The following is a 16,694-nucleotide window of genomic DNA, read 5'->3' on the forward strand; positions in this document are numbered from 1 at the left end:
TTTCTCTTGAAAGCGTCAACTGTCCTCGTTTTCTTTGCAGTCGCCATGGCAGAAATGAGCGGCGCGGGGTGGTGCTGCCACCCTTTGGTAATAGGAGGAATTACAGGTCCAAGTTTCTTTTTTTTTTATATATATATTCAGTTTGACAATGGAGGCGGGCCATAAATGATACATTATAAGACCGAAGCTTCGGGGCCGTATGAAATCTGATTGGGGGCCGGATTTGGCCCGCGGGCCGGACTTTGGACATGCTGATTTAAACCATTCGTGGGCCAAACCTTGTTTTTATTTATTCATTCCTAGAGTTATGACAACTAAATTATTACTTTCTCCCTCATTTATATTTTATTATGACGTAATTTATTCTGTTATTTCTAAAACATTCATTCTAAACTAAAATGATTGACAAAAAAAATCTAAATATGTTAAAGGTTCTATTTCTACACTATAATGTGTGGTTTAATGATATAATTCACTGTAATAATGGAAAAGTATTTTAAATTCATGAATGTTTTTAATGTTATTGGCAGTCAATAAATTAACCAACTATGTAACGTGCATAATTAGGAATTGACATTTCCACCTTCTAACCTTCAGAAAATTATAGAATAAACTCACACGACAACAGGAGCACACAGTTTGGGCAAAAAATTCAAATTTAATAAAAAATGACCATAGAACATTTATTAAAATCTAGTAAAATTACAGGTTTTCCATCTACTTCCTTTTTGCGCGCCAAAGACAAGCAAGGGGCATTTGATCTACGTCATTAATAGTGTCATAAATACATCTCTGAAAATAAACTAATTGTGGGTTGTTTTCCTCATCTTCTGGTTTGTCACAGTGAAGCAGATCAAGTGGATATTTACACACGGGGGACACGCACGAACAGTGGACAGCAGGAAAGAAGACTTTAAAAAGAGCAGCGAGTTGATCCTTTTGAGCCGCCCCCCTCATAAAAAGTCAAAACACTGTATTGTGTGACTTCAGAGCAGTCAGTGAATGCTTTGCAACATGCACTCAATTTAAAAGACAGTCATCACGTTTTCATTCAAAGCGGATATAAATACATAAAACAAATGAGCAATTCCTTATTACTTTTTTTTTTTAAAACAATGTTGGTGTATAAGAGCCTCAGACCTGGCAAGGGAAATATTACTCAAAATAACATTTGCGTGAAATGGGCGCAAAATAACATTTGCATGAAATACTCATTTGTGGGTTGATCCTATGAACAGCTTGGACGTCTGGGTGAGCAAATCGAGCGCACCTTGTATAATTCCTCACGGGTGTGCGTTGCCATAACTTACCCAAACGTCCAGGAATGCAAACATTAATAACTAATTTGTGCACAGGTTATACCAAATTGGTGGCCACAAATTTGTGGGCGGATATTTCACCCCGCATGTTATGTCTGGTGTAAATTTGTGCCATGTTGTCCTAAAATGAGCGTTTTGTTTCCACACTGAAACAGCTGTCATTTAAATAGCGATTTAACAACAACAACACAAAAGCCCAAGTCAAAAAAAAACAAGTTCTACCCCTTTTCCTTCCGTATTGATCCTGCAAAAGTTCATGTTTAGTCGCAAGACAACGCCTTGGATAAAAGCTTTCGATTCGGAACATTTATCGGCGGGAGAATCTGTTCTTGAAAGCTTTGATAGTTTTGGCCATCATGGGGGCGATTTCTGGAGGTTTAAAAAAAAAATTACAAAATGAGATGTTGAAGTGACTCGACAAGCAACATTTTAAGACTTACTTTTCACTTGGGGCTTTTCCCGGAGAGCCTGTCGTTCTCGTAAGGCTCCGGCGCTCAATGCTGGGGATTGCGACGATCCGGGTGAAGTGTTGAGGAGTGACGAGGATGACGACGGCGGACTGGACCTGCCGGAGTAGTCGGTGGCTGGTCTTATTCTGGAAGGAGAGCCAATAAAATCAGATTTTTTTTTTTCTTTCTTATGATCTTTGAATGTTTCCGGATGTGTTGCTGACTTGATAGGCGTGGCGGCGTTGACAGAGTCCGCCGAAGAACCGTTGCTGGTCCCGAACCTTTCTTGCCGGCGCCGGACATCCCGAGGCGGCTTGGCCACGGAGTTGACGTACGCCATCTTGACTTGCCGCTCTGCCAGACAAAGAGTAATCTGACTACTTTGCAAAGTTACTTTTTCAAGGTAACCATGGCGACACTAAAGAGGGGTGGGTCATATTGTGACAAGCCAATCCACCTTTGGGCTTGTTGGCGTGCGCCATGCTAATATTCTGTGTGAGCCGGCGCAGGCGCGCCTCCCGCTCGTCGTGCAGCCGTAAGTACATCTCCCGCCAGGACTCGTACTCTTGGGGCGTCTCTCGCTTGAAGTCGCGCTGACAGTGGCGCATCCACAGTTCGTTCGAGTCCTCTATGAACCACTGGGCAAACGACATGAAACATTTGTTTACGATCACCGTGGATACCGTAGGCCCAAAATGGCTGCCACATATATGCCATTTCAATTGTGCACGTTTGACTTAAATAGAATATATAGGCTTGGTCATTCGTAGAAATTTGACACGTGTGGAAGATATGTCGATGTTTGAATTTATAGACAAAATAAAGGAGCAAGCTAATGTGTGAGACCTGATTGCTCTGCTCGATGCGGTACAGCTGCTCCGGAGTGCAGCGCTCCAAGACCGGCCCCAGGATCTCAAAGGGGACGCCTCCCACCTCATCGATGGCTGAAAGAGCGGCCGACACACTCAGCGGTTCCGTTCAGGAGCAGAAGAGTCACTTGGACCTTCAGTTGGTCTGATTGAACTCACAGTCAATGTTGTTCTGCAGCACGCGGATGCACTGCTCGTAGAGCGTCATCATCCGCGGGAGGTAGGCGGTCTTGGATCCCGAGTAGACCACCATCTTGGAATTGAAGCGCTTGCCCGTGAAGCCGGCGTCCTCCTCGTCGTTGAACACGGGTCCTGGAATGAAGAGTCGGGCGATTGTGAGGCGCAACAATGACATCACTGATAGTCCAGTTAGCCCCGCCCCCTTTACCCATTTCAACCTATTGAAACACACGCAAACTTTCTCATCTTGTCTTTTACCTTTCCGCCTCTGAGGGGACAACGGCGTGATGTCGAAGGAAGGCAGAGGTCTGTAATCGGGCTGGATGTCCGGCAGGGGGATTTCGGGAAGTGACAGGACGGTCTCTACCACCTGTAGACAAAATGTGGTTAGGGGGACGCGAAGCCTTATTAAATCACAACTGCATTAATGAAGGGAAAACATATTTCGAAATTAAAAATCACAATTTACCCTTTTTCGTTTTTCTGGCATAGTGGAAGAGGCGCCCGAGTGAGACCTCTTTGTGCTCTGCACGCCGTTTGCTTTGCTCCTTTTGGAGGACGAAGGCAAGGACGAGGAGCCGGGAGGTTGAGCGTCGCGTCTGGAAGACGTCGGCTTTGTCATAATCGTGGCGGTGGAGGCGCGAGCGTGCGAGGATGAAGATGCCGGTGTGCTCTTCTTCTTCTTCTTCTTTGCAGAAGACGTCGGCGCGTCGTAGGTGAGGAAGGACTCAAAGGACTTGGTGGGTGTCTCAAAGTCATCGTTGCCCTCCTTGCTCCCCGGCGAGTCCGCCTGTGCTTCTGCTCCCTTCCTGGCGTCCTCCCGCTTGCCGCCATCTGACTTCCTGCCATGCTTGGCTGAATTTGCGGGCGGACTGCGTTCCCTGTCGGCGTTGCGCTTCTTTCCATCGCCGCGGCTCGTGGGCATGTGCCTCTGCCGCGTCTCACTGTCCTTGCCGCGGTTCGAGTGGTCGCCGTGGTGGTGGTGGTTCTTGTCAGCTTTGCTGGGCTTGCCATGTTTGCGAGGAAGCGGCGGCATACGGGGAGGGGGAGAGGGGCTGGGCTCGGGTTCCGGCCCGGGGCTGTCGTACTTGTCGGACTGGTCGCTCCCAGGCTGCGGGGGGCTGTACTGCAGGCGCCGGGGCGGTGAAGGTGAGTAATTGGTGCGATAGCCTCGCTCCTCTTCTTCTTCGGCGTAGGTATCCTCCTCTTCATCGGGGGAGGGGTCACGACGCCGTCTACTAACGGCCACATTGGCACTTCGAGAATGTGACCGTGCTGCCTCTTTCACCTGACTGCTGCTGCTTCGACTGTCGAGAAATAAGAGAAAAAAAAACGAGCGAGGTCATGTTTTTCAATTCAGAGCTTGTGCAGATCGACAAATGACCAACGTACCTGTCGGCCGATTGCGGGACGAGTTTTTTCCACTTGGCCACCAGGTTTTTCGCCATCTCGGCGGCTACTTCATGTTTGCGGAAGGAGTTCACAATCTTTCCCACTCCAGTTGCCTGGACAACACAAAGCGTTGCTTGAAATTCAAAGCCAGATGAATGCATGAGGACACACAGGTAGGTCAAGCTCACCACCAGGATGTCGACCGTCATCGGCAGCTCGCCGAGTCTTTTGAGCGTCTTGAGAAGCTAAGACATGAAATACAGAAAAGAAAAAAAAAACTTACTAGATTGCAGTTGATAGTCTCGAGCTGCTTTTGACTTTAAATATTATAAGAAGCACATAATAAACAGCTACCATAACTGACCAAAACTGAAGTCAGCATTCCGAGTTTCTTTTTTTTTTTTTTAATGTATGTTAGCTAGTTGGCATGCGACTACAATGACCTACAATGGACCATATCCTTAATCACCCTAAATGTCAATTTAAATGAACTGTGGGGGGGTTTCCTGAATAAAAGAAAAGCAACAGTCCTTGACTTAAGTCAGGTGCATGTTTTCAAAATTTAAATAGGCAGTTAAAAATATTTTTTATATGCTTTTGTTTTTGTTTACATCTTTCACATGTGACTATCAAACGATGCTTTCAAATGACATCGGAAATTAAGGAACTATACCAGCATCTGAACAAAAGCATCTCAATACATGTGTTAACATTGTATATTAACTAGAATACATTGAAGGATATAGAAATAAGACAAAATTAGTCTTATCATGACATTGTCAACCCAATTTTGGCGCGAGATGCGGATAGAAATTAATAAAACAATACAAGAAAACAAATGATTGGATGTAGCAGTCAGGTGCGTACATACAAAAATAAATAAACAAATGTATGTACAGATGTTAAGTCAACATTAGGAATGCTATTATAGGGTTGTTCTTTAAATGCAAAGATAAGACTACTCTGGAACTGAAGATTAAATAATGTAATAACGTAATACTGCTTGATCATATCGATATTACTAATATAGTACAGTGTCGTCACATGAAGGCCCGATAATCCCGATGTCTATGAACGCATCGCTTCAGATCCTCTGCCGGACCTGCCAAGGCCTCCGCTACATTCGGGGTACTGTTGACAAATGGCCTCAGGTTGGCAAAAGCCCACTGTTAAACACTTCACCGAACCCCTCGCTCACATCTGCATATGAGTTACCTTGCGCGGCTCCGGGCTCTCCATGAGCCGGGACTGAAGTCTGTCCACTGTTTCCACCAGCTCCTCCGCCATGTTTACTCCTGGCAAATGCTGGCCCCGGAAGGGGCTTCACCTCAACGTCAGCGGCGAGGCATTGTTTCCGCTTGTTATTTTTTTTTTTAAAAATTGAATTGAGGTGCGATGAAAGACTGTAATATATAATCTGACGTTTAAAAAAAATCAGATCAAAAAATAATATTAAATGTTTACGGACTGCTCATGGAAACCGGAAATAGTCAGAGCAGCTGAGAACCCCCACCTGCTTACGTCAGCAAGTGTTTATGTATTTTTTTCTTTTATTTGTATGCATTTATTTGACTTTAAAAACTTAAAACATATGATTTATTCTTTTAATGGATTTTTAAAAATAGATTTGATAACGTAGTGTGATGAAAACATGTTGATGTAAAAGGAAAAAATATACAGAATTTCGTCCGAATTTTTTAAACACTAGTCTTTAATATAACTGACCGAATAATCACGTGAATTATTTTTCTGAAAGAGTGGTCTTTTTTTTAATATATATCTTTTTAATGTTAAATATCATCTTTATTTTTATTACGTTCACCGATAAGACGCTCAACCGCTTGGGGGCAGCAGATACATGAGTAAGTCTATATTTAGTGTTTATTGAGCTGAAAAGGCCAAAATTGAGCTGAAAGAAAATGAGTTGCGAATTTTACATGACACATTGTTTTATCTTATTTTTTTCTTTGGAAAACATGAGAAGCTTCATTTTGAACACTCAAATCACACAAGCCTGAAGGCTCTGGGTTTTGGGTCGACACCAAGGGGGCCTCTTATGGGTTATTTCTGGCACAGCGGAGTCTGTGGTGCCTCTATTTGGACATGGAGGTGGTTTGATGTGCTCTCGAGGAGGCAGTGCTATCGGCATTGCATGTATTGAGGGGGTTGAAGCCTACGTCACAACTGCAGCTTGGACCCTATGACATGGACCAACACATACAGACACAACACGGCACCCTGGTTGAGTGACAGGTGGACAAAGTGGTGAGCAATAAGTGAAAACATCAACAAAGCAACAGGAAGAGGAAAAGGGTTCAAGTGGAGCGGAGAGGAAGGTAAAACGACTCTTGTTTTCATTTATTAGATTTTAATCAGGCAGCATAACAGCCTGGTGATGTGGTTCATTGTAGGCCCAAAGGACTTCTTGAGAAAAAAAAGTCAGTCGTTTTATTCCAAGTTGCATGCTAAATGCCAGACGGGCTAAATTTTTGTTTCCATCCAAATGTAATGGCTGACGTAAACAAACTAGCAAGCGCGCCAACACTTTCCGATGATATCAGCACAAATGGGAACATGATCCAATGCGCTCAAATGTAGGCAACCGCAGCATGAGGTCACTGCCCCTCGAGTGGAGGTGTCATTTGAAATAGCTCAGATCAGAGGACCCACACATGGAGGACAAGATGGGGGTGACCCGGGTGTGCCGGACTGCAGCTGTTGGCTATGTCTTTTTGGAAATAATGTCAGACGGCCCGAATTATCCGAGCCAAATGGAGTTGGCGTCATTTCCCTTTGGAACCACCGTGACAATTATTTAACACAGAAACCCTGCAAAGTTTCACACAGTAATCCGAAGCAGCAAAATTTATGCTTGACTTCACTATCACAGGGGAAAAGTTGCCCATGTTAGTCTTGCTCATGCAACAAAATTTTCCCATGTTTGTAGGTGCAGCGTGTTGTGTCCAAACGTCAGAAAAGGACAAAGAGGGAAGGAAAGACTGAAGGAAGGAATTGTTTGGTATCTGACAGAAAATTCTTAAGATTAGCCAGCAACAGGAAGTGAGATGGCCCCCAAGAAGAAGACCCTGCGTGTGAAAAAATCACCTCCAGACCCGGTCGTGGTGGAGACGACCTCGCCGACCCTGAAGGTGGAGCGGCGCGACGACGGCGTGGTAGTGGTAGTGGAGAGCGCCGTTAAAAAGATTGAGCAAATGGCGGCGTTGGACATCGCCCAGCTAAACAGTCTCAACCTGCCGCTGCCGCCGCCCGTCCTCAAGGCCGGCGAGCGCGGGCTGGGGCTGGGTAGCGAGCTCACGCGCCCGCTGCACGGCAACGCCATGCTGGAGGAGCTCAGCAAGATGCGCCAGGAGAAGTGAGTTCGACAATTGCTATCTTGGAAGGTCATCTGACGCAAATAAACGGGTGATGTTCCTCATTAGGTTCCTGACTGATCTGGAGTTGAGCTGCAAGACCAAATCTTTTGACGTCCACAAGCTGGTGATCTCATCCATCAGTCAGTACTTCAGGGAGATCCTGGCCAAAGATCCTGACATGAAACGTCTGGAGCTGCCCTCCCTTTCGCCTCTTGGTAGGACCAAAAGCGCATCCAAACCAACAAGCTAAAAACATCCAGGTCCAGCAGGGGTGTGTAGACTTTTCCTGGTGTGCCCATCAGGTCTTGCCAATGTGATCACGTTCGCCTACCTTGGCCGGGTGCACATGTCGTTGTACACCATCGGTTGCACGGTGTCGGCAGCGTCCACGCTGCAGATTCCGCAGCTCCTCAAGATGTGCACCGAGTTCTTGCTGGCCGAGCTCAACGTGCAGACGTGCGTGTACGTGTGGAACATCGCCGCTGCCTACGGGCTGCCGGCCGTGTGCGACGCCGCCCGCCGCTTCGTGCTGGACAACTTTGTGCAGTTTGCCGACACGCCGCTGTTCACGCAGCTCACGCTGGAGCAGATCTGCGCCTTCCTTCAGGACGATTCGTTGGTGCTGCCCTCCGAGATGGTCACCTTCCAGGTACATGGCATCCGCATTGAAGCGTTGAACTTCAGATTTTCTAGTAGGCTTTTCCTGACTCTTTTTCAAACTGACAAAAATGGGATTACATCGTTGAGAAAGAAAAAAAAAAAAGTAAAGCGAGATAGTTAAATAGATACTAAACAATCCTAAACCTGACCCGGGCTCTAATAGGGGAGGAATTTCCCACATGGCTCAGCGGCCTCAAGTCTATTTCCATTCGAGCGTAAAAACAGAACAGCGAGCAGCTGCAGCTCCGGTAGGTGACACCAGAAGAAAATAGTCGCGCTGCACTATAAACACCACCACTAGGGGGTGCCCTTGTCCACATGACAATAAAGCTGCATTTTTAAAATAATAATAAATTAAATAAGATGCTTTTTTTTTTTAATGTGTGAAAGTCAAACTGACGCAATTTTGTTTTGACGCTGCATTTTCTTAGCTGGCTATGAAGTGGCTGGACTTCGAGGTATCCCGTCAGCCTCACGCGGCGGCGCTGCTGTCTCACGTCCGCCTAGAGACCATCCCGGCGGGTGAGCTGGTTAGCCAGATCCAGACAGTGCCCCGCATGATGCAGGACCCGCAGTGCCACCGCCTGTTGGTGGAAGCCATGAACTACCACCTGCTGCCCTACCAGCAGAACGCCCTGCAGTCCCGCCGCACTCAGGTCCGGGGCAGCCAGCACGCCCTGATCGCTGTCGGCGGGCGTCCGTCCCTCACCGAACGTGCCCTCAGCCGCGAGGTCGGTCTCAACGCATCAACCCATTTTCCTCACATGGAAATCGCACCTTGACCTTTGACCCCGTCCGATGAGCAGGTGCTGTGGCGGGAGCCTCGTGAGGGCGGCGCGGCCTGGCGTCATCTCACCCAGCTGCCGGCTAAGAGCTTCAACCAATGCGTGGCGGTCATGGACGGCTTCTTGTACGTGGCGGGTGGCGAGGATCAGAACGACGCCCGCAACCAGGCCAAGCACGCCGTCAGCACTCTGAGCAGGTCAGAGACGGCCGAGAAAAAAAATTGAAACAGTCATTTAAGGGTTTAAATAATCAAAATTGCAAAACAATTTTGTTTTGCAGATACGACCCTCGCTTCAACACGTGGCTGCACCTGGCTAATATGCGGCAACGCCGCACACATTTCTCGCTGTCGGCCAGCGGGGGGCGCTTGTTTGCCACAGGCGGCCGTAACGTGGAGGGCCTGCTGGCCACAGTGGAGAGCTACCTGCCCTCGGCCAATGCCTGGCAGATGCGTGCCCCCATGGAGGTGCCGCGCTGCTGCCACTCCAGCGCCACCCTGCCGTCAGGCGACATCCTGTTGACGGGCGGCTACGTCAACTGCGCCTACTCGCGCTCCGTGGCCTGCTACAGCGTGGAGGGAGACACCTGGAGCGAAAAACCTGCCTTGGAGACGCCCCGTGGTTGGCATTGCTCCACCACGCTGGGCGGCAAGGTGTACGTGGTGGGCGGGAGCCAGCTGGGGCCCGGCGGTGAGCGGGTGGACGTCCTGGCTGTGGAGGTGTTCTCCCCTGAGGGCGACGGGGCGTGGAGTCGCGCCGCCCCGCTACCCCTTGGCGTGAGCACGGCCGGCCTGTCCATCCTGGGGGCCGACACGCTGTACCTCATCGGAGGCTGGAACGAGGCAGAGAAGCGCTACAAGGCCGCGGTCCAGACCTACTCCCCGGCGACGGACAGCTGGGCCCGCGCGGAGGACCTGCCCGAGCCCACGGTGGGGGTGTCGTGCTGCGCGCTGGCCCTGCCGCCCCGGCACTTGCCCCGCCGTCAGCAGCATCGCAACACACCTGCCCACGAGGAGTCGCAGCCGCAACAGCCAGCCGGGAAGAACCTGAGCGGAATGGCCCCATCACAAAGCATCACAGCGTAAAAACATCTGCCGAGGACAGCCGGCCGGGTCGGCACTTCTGCTCAACGTGATATTCAGCACTGATGGAAATCAGCGCAGAAAATCATATGGATTGCAATCAAATGGCGCCATTGGGACATTTCCTGATAAAACTGATTAAATAAGTATTGATCCAAACCTACAAGTAATTAGACAATACAATTTGGAATGAAATTCATTGTTGTGACTTAAGCCTGGTCACATTAAAATTTTTCAATTAGCGTTAACCTTTTGATTAAATTCAAGTACAGCAGTGAACGTACACTGATTTAATTCCAGTAACTATATTTCAAAAAAAGATTAACACTTGCGGTGTGCGCCATGTTCTGAGAGGGATGAAAACGAGCAATATTTTGGCGAGGGAATCTCCCGAGAACAGGAAAGCGGGAGCAGGGATGACGACAGAGGAAACGAGATGAGTGGAAGCGCTTGGAATGTTTCCATCAAACTGGGAGCCAATCGGCCAGCGACGATAATTCGCTTCTGTTGCAGCATTTCAGGGAGAAGGAAAATATGGAAGAAAAAATATAGATGTGATTTATATGTTGGCAACATCACAGAAGAAATCCGAAAGAGAATAGTTTACGTACTGTTTAAGACGCTATGAGAGGAAGAAACAAGCCGTGCCTTAAAATAAGTGAAACATGTTAAGTACAGTGAACCGGTGAGACACCAATTTGTTAAGAACAGGGAGGGGCCGAGTCAGCTTATCCTCACCCTTGCGTCGATGTCAAATTTTTGGGTTTCACTGAATAAAACGCAAACTGAATGAAAAGTCGTCTTCTATATTATCCTCACTCGGAATTATGCTCTTTTTTCGTTTTAGCTTCAAGACTTTTCATCTGCATAATACTTAATTTATGACATCAGCTAGCAAACTTGTTAAAAGCTTTTTCAATAACATTGAAGCTAATTCAAAGGCAGCACAAATTTTCTATTCTAAACAATCAATACCAATTACGACAAGGACAGGAGCAGTCTATTCTTTTCCACATTTATTACTTTCTTACAAAGATGTCAAAGGTGGTTCTTTACTTGCCGGGGAGGATGACGCCATCGTACTGAAACGAGAAAACAAAACGAGGCAGAGAGTTATTAAACAAATTGATGCCGGGTACGCAACACACGCCGTGCTTACCTTCTGCTGAAACCAGCGCATGGACTCCTCTTTGCGGATGCGGTGCTTGAAGCCGATGCGGCCGCGTTTCCGTTTCTTGTCTGCGATGCTGAAGCCGGGTCGGCCCAGAACCTGAAGGCCACACGCGTCACAAAAATGTATTCAATCGGAGATTAAAAGGACGAGCGCGTGTCCCGGGCCACGTACCACGTAGAAGTCAAGTCCGTAGATGCCGATGCTGGGGTCGTACTTGATGCCCAGGTCGATGTGCTCCTGAATGCCAAAGCCAAAATTTCCAGTATCGGAGAAGTTGTTCTTTCTCAGCTCGTACTCGCGCACCTGCAACGATTACATCAATTAATCATTACATGAGTAAAATTTTTATTTTTTTTAAAAGGTTTGATTCAAGTCTCCTCAATCGAAACTGATTTTCAAATTCCAATTTGATAGATGAGATCATCAAATGCAATTTCAGGCACACCAACACACCCTAAGTCCTTTCTCCAGGATCTCCTCAGCTTTGGCGCCACGGACTGTGCAGTGGACGGCAATCTTCTCGTTTCTGCGGATGCCGAACGATCTCACGGTGTAGCGAGCTGCAACCGACAAGAAAAGACAATAGAGTCAATACCCCAGGTGCCGCCATCTTTTCCCTGTTTTGCATTCCAGCCGGACCACTCACCCTTAGAAAAGACGGGCGTCTGTCCCGTAAGCTGCTCGAGCACTTTGGCGGCTCGGGTCAATCTGTCACCGCTCTCGCCGACGCAGATATTCAGGCAGAGCTTGCGGATACGCAGCTCCTTCATGGGGTTCTCCTTCTTCTCACTCTGTTCCTGTTAAACGAGAGTGGATGAATTTCAGTAAAAAGACAGCGACAGCTTGCTGCTACACACATCTGCTGACAAGTCCCAAATGATGTCATCCACTATGACAGCTACGTAAAGTGACAGACAGAGGAATAAATGATCTTCCACAAAATTAAACGGGCAGCAAAACAGCTGTGATGACAGTCAATATTTAGCATCAAGTGTGAATTGGGATCAATAATTCCAAATATTCACTTTTTTTTTTTTTTAATTGAAGAGTCGTGTGTTTTCTTTAGTAGTGAAGCATGTGTCTGAACCATTGAAGAACATGCCCGTGCATATCCCCGCTGGTGGCTTCACCATATAGCACTAGCATGCAATAAGCTAAAATAAAATGACGTCCTGATGTCACATTTAAGATAAACTAACTCAAAGAACCGCTGCTAAGAATCGCCGAACAAACGTAAAGTTGTTGTTTACGACTAACGACGTTAAAGCTTCATTTTCCGGCTTCAATATTTCCGGGCAACCAATCATAACAATCGGCGCAATATGACTTGAGATATTCTGGAAATTTGTGTGTCTATTTATCCGTGGACGAAACGGCAGATTATGTGCGTCGGGAGCTCCGATGGATGTGGATTTCGACGGCGTCTTCATAGCGGCGAATTCGTAAGCATTGATGTTCCACTCACCGCCATGTTGGATCGCTAGAAGAGAACGCGTCATTTCCGATTAAGAATATTTATAGGCGTGTGCAACGCGGAAGACAGTCCGACAACAGGTGGTGAAATCAGACGCACGTTCCGCTTGGAATATTTAAATCCGTTTGGGAACTAATAAAAACAAAAACTGTTTACTCATACTATTTTATAGATAAAACAAAACCTCATTTTATTATTGCTTGTATTTTTTTGGGTTGTCAAATGAATAATGGGAATGAATTGTATTGCATATCTACAGTTTCAAACGGAACATTTTGGGTTTATTGTGATTAATTATTATATAACAATACCAAATGTATTATATGCTCTAGGTATTTGCTGAAGGACGTCTCTACAGTAGTACAGAACCAGACGAGCACAATACACCAAATATTTACCTTTCTTTGTTTTTGTATTGAGTTTATGCGCACTCAATATTCTGTAGCCATGATAAATATTGTCATAAAAGCTTAATACATCAGACTGGTTAAGCATCTTTCAAGGGAATTAAGAATGCTTCATAACTCATGGGACTCATTAAAATCTATTTGAGTGAGTGTTTATTACTTAATGTTTGCTTTGGGGAGAGCCAAGCAAGTAGCAGTATGGAAGTGAGATACATTCATTCACTCGTTAATGGACAGAAAATAACTATCCAGTTCATGTTCCCTTAGATTAGAAGAGACAAAGAAGAGCAATTTGGTTGTACATCAGATGTTTATTTCCCTAACTTTAATGCATTTATTGCAAAAAGGAAGGCATGTCCTCCTTTCCTACGGACCCTTTTCCAGTGAGTTTTAACAAGCAGAAGCCAGTCCTTAAGGAGCAAACTGATGAGGGGAGAAAATGGCCGAGCGGAGGAGAGATTGGCGACTTTGTGTTGCGCAACCGACATGATGGCGGTTCATTTCTTCTGTGCCTTCTGTGCGGACTTGGTGACCTTCCCGGCGGCGTTTTGGTCCTTCTCCACCTCCTTGATGACCCCGACAGCCACAGTCTGTCTCATGTCCCGCACGGCAAAACGGCCTACAACGACAAGATATGTGTTGTTGGGATATTTTAGCTGAGACAAAAAAAAAGGTTTGAATGTTTTCAAGCGGGTTTCGCTCACCAAGGGGTGGGTACTCAGAGAAGGCCTCCACCGTCATGGGTTTCGAGGGTACCAACTTGACAATGGCGGCGTCTCCAGACTTAACAAACTTGGGGTTTTCTTCAATCGTCTTGCCGGAACGACGGTCGATCTTCTCGAGCAGCTCGCTAAACTTGCAGGCGATGTGAGCCGTGTGGCAGTCCAGCACGGGGGTGTAGCCATTACTGATCTGGCCAGGGTGGTTCAGGATGATGACCTGACACGGGGAAAATAGTTCAAATGAGCTTACGATGCATGCGGTATTCATCAAATTATTACACAAGACTTTTGTTTTGGCTCACCTGAGCTTTGAATGACGCGGCACCCTTGGGTGGGTCGCTCTTGCTGTCACCCACAACAAAGCCACGGCGCACATCCTTGACAGACACGTTCTTGATGTTGAAACCCACATTGTCACCGGGCAAGGCCTCAGCCAGAGACTCATGGTGCATCTCCACAGACTTGACCTCGGTGGTCAGGTTGACAGGAGCAAAGGTGACGACCATGCCGGGCTTCAGAATACCAGTCTCTACACGGCCCACTGGCACTGTTCCGATACCTGAGAAGCCATTAAATTAGCTTCTATCAAGTGTCAGAAGCTACAAAAAAATCTAAATCAACATGTTCCTTACCTCCAATTTTGTAGACATCCTGCAGGGGCAGACGGAGGGGCTTCTCGGTGGGGCGTTTCGGGGGGAGGATGGCATCCAGAGCCTCGAACAAGGTCTTACCACTGGCATTGCCATCCTTGCGCTCAATCGACCAGCCCTTGAACCACTTCATCTACGGAGACAAACAACTGTCAAACCCACATGGACAACCGCAGAAATTTTGAAGTACCTCTTATTTATTTTCCTGGATTGTAGTGTAAATGCGACCGTTTAGTTAATATAATTTTAAGAATCATGTAAACCTCTGTTGAAAAAAAAAAAGAATAATTAACACAAACGACTATACTTCCAAAAGCTCCCTAATAAGTAACCTCTCTAAACTGTGTGTATTATACTGCCTTCTTGTGGCCAAAGTGTGCAATGCAGAAGCTGCCGACCCCAGTTTGCATTTAATTAAAACAAATAAATGTATTGTGCAAATCTTTAGGTTCAAATTGATCATTGTATGTTCTACAAAAAATACATTGTTGAGTGACATGCTTCTAAAATATTTTTGTATAGATCAAATCAAATCCCATAATTTTTTCTTCTAATTCTCTTTACAAACTTGCGCAGCAACCCAGAAAAAGTCAATTACGGGTTGGGCCAATACTCACATTCTCACTGGGTTCCAGCATGTTGTCTCCGTGCCACCCGGAGATGGGGACGAAGGCGACGGCTTTGGGATTGTATCCAATCTTCTTGATATAGTTGCTGACTTCCTTCGTGATTTCAAGGTAGCGTTGCTCGGAGTAACGGGGCTCGGTGGAGTCCATTTTGTTGACTCCAACGATGAGCTGCTGCACGCCGAGGGTGTAGGCCAGCAAGGCGTGTTCGCGGGTCTGGCCGTTCTTAGAGATACCAGCCTCAAACTCACCCACACCAGCAGCAACGATCAGGACGGCGCAATCAGCCTGGAAATTTCAGCTCAATTACTGGACTAATACAAACAAGAGCGTGAAACTGACTTATAATTTAAATTACCTGAGACGTGCCAGTGATCATGTTCTTGATGAAGTCCCTGTGTCCAGGGGCATCAATGATGGTCACGTAGTACTTGCTGGTCTCAAACTTCCACAGAGCAATGTCAATGGTAATACCACGCTCACGCTCTGCTTTCAGCTTGTCCAGCACCCAGGCGTACTTGAAGGAACCCTTGCCCATCTGTGGGGGGGTAGGGACCATATTGGAACTTTAATTACACCTCTTACATAAATCATTTCAACTTTCTAACCTGTGCAATTAAGGTAAATTCTTGAAGAAAAACAAATTTGGTGACGAGTTGATAAAGTGAAATGCTACCCAGTTCTAGTTATGCTTAACATTCATGCAATGCCTTGCCACCATTGACTCAAAACCCTAATGTAGCGTGTAATTTACAACACTAGGTGGCAGTAAAAGCCCAGAAAGAGAAGCAGCACCAAGACAACCTACCTCAGCAGCCTCCTTCTCGAACTTTTCGATAGCTCGCTTGTCGATGCCGCCGCATTTGTAGATCAAGTGTCCGGTGGTTGTGGACTTGCCGGAATCGACGTGGCCGATGACCACGATGTTGATGTGGATTTTCTCCTTGCCCATTTTGAGCGACTAGCAGAAAGATTAATTCGACCTTACAAACATTTTAAAAATAAAGCCAGTTCAAAAAATGACTATTTCACTGTCATTTCAGTAGTTTTTCCAGTTTGTGCCACGCTTGTGCCGATCACGTGGTCGGCCTCCATGTTACACCACCGCAGCCATGTTACTGCGGGTGCACGACGGCGGCGCGCATGTCGTTTTGACATAACCTACAATATTTTTTCGACAAGTTTGACTAGTCTGACTTGAAAAGTTTGAAATTGTAATAGTCAATCTAGCATTTAATTTAAACCTTTAACTGACTCAAGTGACAAGTTATAATACGTAACATTTTCCAATTTTTTTTTTAACTATCACTAGAATTACCTAGGGGAACAATTCAATCCATTTTCGGTAAATAATCTTACCAACCTGAGATCAGCAACAGCAAGTACACCAACGTTGGAAATGGTGAAAAGACTGAGGCCGGAAATGCCTAAAGCTTTTATACAGAACCTGTGAAGAGGGTGGAGCGTCGCTTCTTACCTGTCATTTGAATACTGGCCAGACTGACATACATACCTGAAAGAGACTTCACAC

General features: G+C 46.5%; 4 protein-coding genes across 5 annotated transcripts; 1 reads left to right on the plus strand and 3 right to left on the minus strand.

Annotated features, from left to right (window-relative positions):
* Window positions 1-638: 638 nt before the first annotated feature.
* Window positions 639-5,521, minus strand: eloa (elongin A). The gene is made up of 11 exons (XM_049750110.2): window positions 5,425-5,521; window positions 4,398-4,454; window positions 4,210-4,322; window positions 3,287-4,124; window positions 3,076-3,187; window positions 2,797-2,949; window positions 2,615-2,712; window positions 2,226-2,406; window positions 1,993-2,122; window positions 1,760-1,914; window positions 639-1,688 (listed from the first exon to the last, which is right to left on the minus strand). Exons 1-11 carry the CDS (start codon window positions 5,494-5,496, stop codon window positions 1,627-1,629), a joined length of 1,971 nt encoding a protein of 656 aa, XP_049606067.1. The 5' UTR covers window positions 5,497-5,521; the 3' UTR covers window positions 639-1,626.
* An 803-nt stretch (window positions 5,522-6,324) lies between these two features.
* klhl43 (kelch-like family member 43) lies at window positions 6,325-10,906 on the plus strand. The gene is made up of 7 exons (XM_049750109.2): window positions 6,325-6,545; window positions 7,157-7,582; window positions 7,650-7,798; window positions 7,886-8,232; window positions 8,675-8,974; window positions 9,050-9,225; window positions 9,309-10,906. The coding sequence occupies exons 2-7, from the start codon at window positions 7,275-7,277 to the stop codon at window positions 10,111-10,113; spliced, it is 2,085 nt and encodes a 694-aa protein (XP_049606066.1). The 5' UTR covers window positions 6,325-6,545; window positions 7,157-7,274; the 3' UTR covers window positions 10,114-10,906.
* A 203-nt stretch (window positions 10,907-11,109) lies between these two features.
* rpl11 (ribosomal protein L11) lies at window positions 11,110-12,861 on the minus strand. The gene is made up of 6 exons (XM_049750299.2): window positions 12,750-12,861; window positions 11,931-12,081; window positions 11,738-11,844; window positions 11,456-11,587; window positions 11,270-11,380; window positions 11,110-11,192 (listed from the first exon to the last, which is right to left on the minus strand). Exons 1-6 carry the CDS (start codon window positions 12,753-12,755, stop codon window positions 11,163-11,165), a joined length of 537 nt encoding a protein of 178 aa, XP_049606256.1. The 5' UTR covers window positions 12,756-12,861; the 3' UTR covers window positions 11,110-11,162.
* Window positions 12,862-13,456: 595 nt separating this feature from the next.
* On the minus strand, window positions 13,457-16,665 carry LOC125986552 (elongation factor 1-alpha). Of its 2 annotated transcripts, none has more exons than XM_049750195.2 (8): window positions 16,527-16,665; window positions 15,972-16,124; window positions 15,522-15,701; window positions 15,155-15,451; window positions 14,520-14,670; window positions 14,190-14,446; window positions 13,870-14,104; window positions 13,457-13,784 (listed from the first exon to the last, which is right to left on the minus strand). In XM_049750195.2, exons 2-8 carry the CDS (start codon window positions 16,113-16,115, stop codon window positions 13,663-13,665), a joined length of 1,386 nt encoding a protein of 461 aa, XP_049606152.1. In that variant the 5' UTR covers window positions 16,116-16,124; window positions 16,527-16,665; the 3' UTR covers window positions 13,457-13,662. The 2 variants fall into 2 exon arrangements, with proteins under 2 accessions (XP_049606152.1, XP_049606153.1); XM_049750196.2 differs by having other exon boundaries at window positions 15,972-16,146; window positions 16,527-16,658.
* Window positions 16,666-16,694: the final 29 nt, after the last annotated feature.

The sequence above is a fragment of the Syngnathus scovelli genome, chromosome 19 (assembly GCF_024217435.2).
Source record: "Syngnathus scovelli strain Florida chromosome 19, RoL_Ssco_1.2, whole genome shotgun sequence".
NCBI lineage: Eukaryota > Metazoa > Chordata > Actinopteri > Syngnathiformes > Syngnathidae > Syngnathus > Syngnathus scovelli.